An 8,056-nucleotide genomic window follows, 5' to 3' on the forward strand; every position below is an offset into this window, starting at 1 on the left:
TTTTACCACGCGCGTCGCGTGGATGTTTTCGTGAAGGATGATGGGCTTTACACGTGAGCAAAATCGGCTTTACGGGATTGGCTACATTTAGACCCTCCAGGGATTTCCTAAACCGGAAGTGATCTAAAAAGAGCTTGAGAGGGGTATACTGAGTATAACATCCGTATAAAGGATTAACTCTCTCTTATCCTCTCTCGCTCAAATCAATCGCATCTCGCAAGTTGACCCTAAGCTTTTCTCCGTCTGACACTTTTATTTTGCTTTGACAGTAATTTCAAGATCGTTTGGAAAACACGCGCCACCTTTAATCGACATTTCACCATTGCTGAAAGGTACAAGTCTTAAGAAGATAATATGGCTAATGTTATCGATAATGTTAAGGTTGGTCATATTGTAGAAAGTAACTGTATTTAGCTTGTCATGCACGGGGACAAAAAAGAGGAAAATTTGAATGCCCGATGGGAGTTGAACCCATGGTCTTCTGCACTCGGTAGAAAGCGAACGGAAGATCATGGATTCCAATCCTACCAGGTTCAGAATTGAATGAAACTTTCCCACGTGCTAACAATGTTGCTGAGTCAATGATGCCGAGTCATGCCAACAATGGAGCTGTATAAAATGAAAGAAATGTTGGAAAATACCTCAACGCTATTCGATAAAATATATCGCTTTTACGTACTGAAATGGAATGTGAGAAAGATTCACTGATAACGTTTTTGTTCCATACTCTTGGTAGACTGAACCGCATAGTAGGGTACTACACTTTTAAACATGAAAAAACGATGTTCGTCGATGCGTTTGAGTCCCCGGGGGACTCCCATGTAAAAAGGACGGGGGTGCTCGTCGCACCTTTCAGGGATTAAAAAAGGGCTTTTGTTACCGGCCTCTTAGAGTATTCAGCCTCACAAGGTCCACAGTGAGAGCTTTTGCGGTACCTTCTGAAGGTACTGAGACGAAAAATATGGGACAGGAGATGATGTGTCGTTTAGAATTGGTACCTGTTAGGGGTGAAAAAAAATTTCAAGCCAAATCCACATTATTATTCAAAATTCCCGACGAGCGCCCTCATTCTTTTTGCATGGGAGTCAGCTAATGAACCTGACCAAGCCGTACTAGGGAGCTTGTTATAACCATGCTGTTTGTTTTGAATAACAGAGGGACAGTCCTCTTTGATCTACGCGAGTGAGGTAGTGAAGCAAATTCACGAAGCGTGTCGCGACATAGGATTCTTTTACATCTCTGGCCACGGTGTCCCCCAGCAAACAACAGATGATATTATGGAGGCCGCAAGATTGTTCTTTGACATGCCCTTCAAGAAGAAAATTGCTCTTAACATTAGGAACAGCAAGGCTTACAGAGGGTATATACAGAAAGGTTTGTTCAAATAAAGCTTTCAGCTTAAATTTCTTATTCCTGTTAACTGATAGCCCGATATCCGATCAAAACATATTACAATTTAAGAATAATAAAATAAATATTGCACGACTCTCCCCTTACTACTCCACCACCTCCACCCCCCTCTAGGGGGGAGAGAGGGTGCCTCTTAACCGGTTAGCAACAAATGCGTTTAGAGACCCTGGCAAGATTCCCGGCCCAGGACCTAATCATGTTATTGAATAAAGCAAAAATAGCCAAGAAGTTAATTATCTCGGCTATAAGCCCAGTGGCTGACTATTGGGCCCAATTTGATTGGCTATTTCCGCGGCGGTCAACTGCAATGCGCGCTCATCTCCCGCCTTAAACTGTAGCTTACAAGTTGGTATCCACATCCAGGTCAAAAGCAAAGACCAAACACAAAACTTAATAATGTTTATTAACCTAATAAACTGGTTCGCAATTCTGTTTATTATTGCTCTTTTTGGTAAAAGTCTTGAACATTTCGGACATTTCGCTTTAAACTCTTACAACCGAGGAAAACCGAAATCGCGTTCAGAATTTTTGCGTTTGAGTGCTGTGGACCTACTATTCAAAGAGTTGGCATTGGGTGTTTTTGTCGAGGACCTATGGGCTGACAGTTGCCTGCGATTATGTTACAAAAAATTACAAAAAACAGCAAACAATATAACGATCTATCTTGAGGCGCATAAGTGCATGGTTCTTCATGCATTATGACTCGAAAGTAATACACAAAACCGTAAATAAATTAGTTTTATCAACATCGTATATTCATAAGTCTCAACTGGGTTATGCTAAAAGAATTGGACTGTTGACTATCGTAGTTAACTGAAGGCTTTCCTTCCTCGCCAATTATCAGCCGATAGAAACCCTTTATCACGAGGTCTGGTTCCTGTGAACTTTTATTTCATCCTATTTGTACTCCTACAGGATCAGAAAAGACAGCAGGCAAGGTAGATATCAAGGAAGGGATCTACTTTGGACCGGATGTCAGTTTTGATGACCCGGATATCATTTCTGGCACTCCCATGGTGGGGCCAAATCAGTACCCAGACGAGAGGGACCTTCCAAACTTTGCTAATGCTGTAAAGCAATACAGGGATCAAATGAAGACAGTTGGGTGCGTTCATACTTAGTTACTCGTATTTAGAAAATGCCGTTTTCGAAGTCATACGCTGACACACAGTCACACTTCTTTTGTATTCTAGTTTTATAAAATTTTTCGCACCCCTTTTCGTAAATATTTTCATTCGCGCGCCAACATTTCCATTCGTTAAAGGCCATAGACTGATAGCCGAAAGCTTATGTTTTAATATTTTTAACCAGACAACGTTTTTTAACTACTTTTTACATACGTCCTATCCGGGTTACAGCTCTATTTTCACTCGAAAAAAGTATCGTTTAGGAACATATTGGTGTAGACAGAAAAAAATAGTTTTGCCCTTTATTGGTTTAAATTCTCAAATTTGTCTGAGCTAAGGTTTTAATTGGATTTCTGCTGCAGAGGCGGGGCAGCCGTTTCTGGCAGGAAATAAACGCTTAAAGCATTTGAAACAAAACTACAAAAATCGTTAATTTGCAGAGCACTTTGCAGGTTTTTTGAAATCAGTCAGGAATTTCGAAAAAACTAAACTCGCATCTGGTTTTGTCTCTTGTGATTACAGTTATTAGCAACTATGCGCCCTCGGGAAAGGTGTCGGCGGATACTCCTAGAAAATTGGAGAGGAATGCGCGCTAGAGCCTTTCGCCATGCGACAGAACAAGAAACTATTTTTTTGACCTTATAACAGACTAAAATGAATACAGCAATACAAACACAATAGGAAATATGCGGGAAACATTGAGTTAGCACCACTCAAAGTTAACGCTACCTAACTTTATTGATTGGAACACTATCCAAAACTTGGTCAAACACAGAAAGCAGTAAGATACCTTTGTTACTGCTAGACAGACCGACACAGAGACAGGCGGACAGACGGACAGACAAACAGACAGACAGACAGATAGACAGAGAGACAGGCGGACAGACGGACAGACGGACAGACAGACAGAGAGACATACAGACAGACAGACGGACAGACATACAATTTCATTTAAACACGATTAAATTAAAGCTCACTAGCTTTTGGAGTCGTGCAAAAATATAATATAAGTAAGAAACGAGGTACCGAAACAGATTCGGTGTTCTATCGATCACAAACTTTCGATGCTGTCGCAGCGTCTTTCTCAAGTGAATATGGCGGGAATTTATTTGTCTCGTGATCAAGTCACATGCCACAGCATCTCCGTATAGGGCCGGAAGTCCACGGTCTCGATCGAGCGTCCGAGACTGGCATAGAATTTCCAAGGCCTCACGAATTCTCCTTCTGAAGTTGCTTTCTTGTTTAGCTAAGACAGCCGCCTTACTCTCTTCTAACACCCAGACTACAGAGTCGGGAAACAATATTTAAGGATTTAGACACTTTTTTTCCAAAATGAAATCGCCGAAAAAAAATTCTTATATCCTGCAGTCTAACAACACTGACATACCAAAATATTTCACTTAAGATAGGGTGGAAAGTACCTCTTGTCGTCAGTGAAATTTTCGTTGGGTAACGAGGAAAAAAAAGCTCTTGATTCACGCTGTCGCTTATGAATATCAAACATTTATTTCCAGGTTATCTTTAATGCGTGCTATAGCAATGGCACTACAACTCAGGAACAATTATTTTGACGACATGTTTTCTAATCCAAGTGCGTGGATGGCAATGTGGTCGTACCCTGCTCACCCCGGTGAGGAGGGCAGCTCGTGGGGGGTGGGGCCACATACGGACCACGAAGTGCTTACAATGGTACTGCAGGATGAGGTCGGTGGATTGGAAGTTCAGACCCCGGATGGAGACTGGATAGATGTACCTCCCATTCCTGGTGAGTTTTGTTAAAGTAGAAAATAGTAGTTGTCATTTTTACCCCAATTTCTATATCCCTTAGTAATCACACCCTCACAATCAAATCGATAGTGCGAGGCCTAATGGTTGGTGTGCTGTGACATCTGGATCGAGCGGTCCGGATTCCAGCCCTGGGCGCCGGTGTCTTACATTGGACGCTGTCCTTTCGATGATGAATTCCGGTTTGAATTTCCGGAAATCTCCAGCAACGAATGGAACAGCATTTTCGAAAATTTCCGGAAAAGAAGAAAACCTTGCGCGGTATACCGAAACTTTCGGAAACTTCTTACCGGAATTTCCAGAATTTTCGTTTGAATGGTTGCTTTTCGGAAATTCAGCAATTTTCTGATTTTCTGGAAAATTTCCCTGGAAATTTCTGCAACAGTTTCCCCATTTCGAAATTTTTTGTTGAATGGAAAGCGTCCCAATGCTATCACATTGCTTTTCTCCATCCTGCTGCATAAATGAGTATCAGTGATTTAAATGCTATAGGGAGGGGGAGGGGAAGGGGGAGGGGTATCCCTACGATGGACCAGCATCCCATCCAGGGGGAAGTCGTACTCCTGATCGCTTCATGAGCGAAACCGCTGTATGCTCAGACGGTATGGAACGTTTGGCGCGACGTAGACTTGAGAAATCGCTTAACCTGAAATGTCTTAAGCCTTATAAGTTCCTGACCAAAGAGCCCATATTTGGTCTTTAAGTTCAGAAACATTTTCCGTTTAATTCACGACTCATCACATGAAACTATTTGCACATTTTATCAGCGACCACCACCATAATACAAGTGCAATTCGTAAGCAATGGAGACGCGAAAATTCTCTTCAAATAAACTACCTCTCCCCAGCAAAGTCCGCTGGAATAAATTTTAACTTTTAAAAAAAAGACTGTTGCTTTAGCAGTTGAGGTATACACTCGATCTGCCTGATCTGAAATCAGGCGCATAGGAAAACTGAGTTTGCTTAGTGTTATATAAGCTAACTGACACCGCTTCAGCTTACAGCTTAGCAGCTAAGGGACCGCCCGGTTTTTTTTTGAGGGGGGTGGGGGAGGGGTTGGGCAATTTTCTAGAGCATCACATTTTAATCATTTTTAGGTTGTGCATGATTCTTTTTGGTGGGCAACAGTTAGCAAGAATGTTTTTAAAGTCGAACACAGGACCTGGATAGTACAAAGAACTTGCTCGATGTTTTTCCCCATGGCTCTGCTTGCACGATTTTTTTCCCCGCAGTTTTTGCTGTGCAGGAATTTGTTTTTGGAAATTGCCCAATCCCGCCCCCACTCAAGAAAAGAATTATCCGTCTATTAAGTCCTTTATTTTTACCGCAGTGGTTCATAATTGTAGGATATAAAGAATTCTAAAGAAAATTAAACTCATTATTTCTTCCCACAGGCACCTTCGTCGTTAATGTCGGAGACCCACTAGAGGCTTGGACCAAGGGTCTTTATCGCGCAAGTATCCATCGTGTGAGGAGCTCTCCAAATAAGCACAGATATTCAGCCCCATTCTTTTACGGACCCAACCCCAAGTGTGTCATCGAGCCTTTGGATAGCGACCTGACGAGGCACCTTGCCTACACCCCAGAGTTACTATTAAAAATGCCCTTCAGATTTGGTGATTATTATCTTGCCAAATTCCAACAAAGTTTTGATTGGTTTTCCAAATAGTTATATACGGACGGAGTGTCTTAACATATCAAATGGGGGATGGGAGGAAGGAGAGGGGATATGTGTGTTATTTTCCGGCTTGGAGGTCCGTGTAGTGGAAAACAGTGACCGACAGTTAAATACTATACGGAGCGACCCTAAGCCGGTAAATAACTTATTTTTTCCTTTCTCTCAAGCCACTTTCATAATTGTTTACCTTTTCAATACAGACATCGATATCAGATCCTGTATCGATACCAGAACTAGCTGCTAAGAATTAACCTTGATAGAATATTTCACGAAACAGTGGAAAGTATTTTTCAAAAGAAAATTGAAGATAGTATACTAATGAAAATGCGGCACTCCGATTGGCTAATCCTGTCGTAGACTGTTAGCCATTAGTGTGTTAGCTATTAGTGTGCTGGGTTGTCTACAATTGCGCCGTTTCCAAGTTCTCTGAAGACCGGAAGAAAGATTTAGAAACGTTACCAATTAATTCATTTCCAAAGTAGCCTCTTCCGGGCGTTCAGTTAGTAGGGCGTGGCATGAAAAGACGGCGGAGCGAAAAAAGGAAAGAGAAGCTTGGCGCGCTTCTCCCCTATTTTTTCGCGCTGTGCCCCAAGTAACCCAACGCCTTGAAGGGGCTATTTCCCAAGAAGACTGAACGAATGACATTTACCGTTATGTGACTTAACAAAAATATAACATCAGTTTAATTCAAAATTGCCACATGTACCGAGGGTCGCTTTCGCTTTGTACGCAGCTGCAAGCTTCAATTGACGACGCAATACGTCTCGCTAAATAAGCCTGTGGTTTCTTACTACTACAAGTACTACAGGAACACATAACTGGAAATCATTATTAGACGGAAGTTTAGTTATAGTTCTGCTTAAGTGAGATGATTCGCTCTTGATTTCTATTTTACAAAACGGCGTCCTCGTGGTTTCTATCGGCTGTCTTCGGCCAGGAGCAAAGCCCCGAGTTAGCTGTTCATTATCCACCGACCGATCCATCGAAAAAATAAATAAATAAAAGAAACATAATCACAACAACAACAACATCAACAACTAATAATGATGATGATGATGATAATGATAAATCATAACAACATCAGCAAATAATAATAATGATGATGATAATGATAATAATAATATCCCTCCTCCTCTTAACCTGCCAACCCTGGCTTGGAGATGATCGAAGCATGGCTTCCCCGCCTTGAATTGAAACATTTTTCAATATTTCCAGGAAAAGGGAAGAAACTTTGCGATCAAAACAAAGGTTTTTAGCTTCGAAGAACAGTTGGAGGTAATCGTAGTGGGTTTTCTGTCAGAATGTCGCCACACCCAACAAGTAACTTGTAAACAATTAATAAAGCAACATTTCACTCTGTGTATATTTTATTTAGGTTCTCTATCCCCATCTCCACTATAGTTTTCCCCATTAACCAACAATTACTAGACTACCAAAGTCAGACTGTACAAGGGAGAGATTTTTTTCATTCCTCTTTAGCCAAAAAAGCAAAAAAGCAAAAAAAACAAAAAAACAAAACAAAAACAAAAACAAAAACAAAAAAAAAAACAAACAAAAAAAACCCAATCATGCAAGTAACAAATTCAGTTAAAGTCTATCCAAAGTTGAAGGGCAACGACAAATAGATGCAAGCAAGAGAATATACTACATAACCAGTGTCTTCATTGTAGTAATAATAAAAAATCTCATGCACTCTTGTTAAGTATACATGTACAGTTGAACTCCACTATTTTGAACACCCAAGGAAAATAAAGAATAGTTCAAAGAGCAGGAGTGTTGAAATACCCGATAGTAACTGACTGAAGGGTAAATCCAAGGGAAATAATTTTGAGTTTGAAATTTGAAACTTGAAATAACAGAGTTCCAATTAGCAGAGTCCAACTGTACAAGCACCTTTGTTCTGAGAACTCTCTTGTCTTGCAGTCATAGACCAGTGTGTGCACAGGTTTTACATGCATGGCCGACATTGTTGTGACATAGAGTGATCAAGGTCTGCAAAAATCATACTTAAACCCTTGGTCTGAGAGTTATCTCTCCCTTGTACATGTAGAGACGGC

At 41.0% G+C, this 8,056-nt stretch overlaps 1 protein-coding gene across 1 annotated transcript; it reads left to right on the forward strand.

Moving 5' to 3' along the window:
* Positions 1 to 272: 272 nt before the first annotated feature.
* LOC145464298 (putative iron/ascorbate oxidoreductase DDB_G0283291) lies at positions 273 to 7,467 on the forward strand. Its single transcript, XM_081448145.1, has 5 exons — positions 273 to 332; positions 1,156 to 1,374; positions 2,326 to 2,515; positions 4,052 to 4,302; positions 5,716 to 7,467. The coding sequence occupies exons 2-5, from the start codon at positions 1,278 to 1,280 to the stop codon at positions 5,988 to 5,990; spliced, it is 813 nt and encodes a 270-aa protein (XP_081304271.1). The 5' UTR covers positions 273 to 332; positions 1,156 to 1,277; the 3' UTR covers positions 5,991 to 7,467.
* Positions 7,468 to 8,056: the final 589 nt, after the last annotated feature.

This window comes from Orbicella franksi, chromosome 12, assembly GCF_964199315.1.
Source record: "Orbicella franksi chromosome 12, jaOrbFran1.1, whole genome shotgun sequence".
NCBI classification, from domain to species: domain Eukaryota; kingdom Metazoa; phylum Cnidaria; class Anthozoa; order Scleractinia; family Merulinidae; genus Orbicella; species Orbicella franksi.

Coding starts and splice junctions, on each gene's coding strand:
- LOC145464298 (XM_081448145.1), top strand. CDS start 1,278: ATGGAGGCCGCAAGATTGTTCTTTGACATGCCCTTCAAGAAGAAAATT. Junction 1,375..2,325: donor CAGAGGGTATATACAGAAAG/GTTTGTTCAAAT, acceptor GTACTCCTACAG/GATCAGAAAAGACAGCAGGC. Junction 4,303..5,715: donor AGATGTACCTCCCATTCCTG/GTGAGTTTTGTT, acceptor TTCTTCCCACAG/GCACCTTCGTCGTTAATGTC.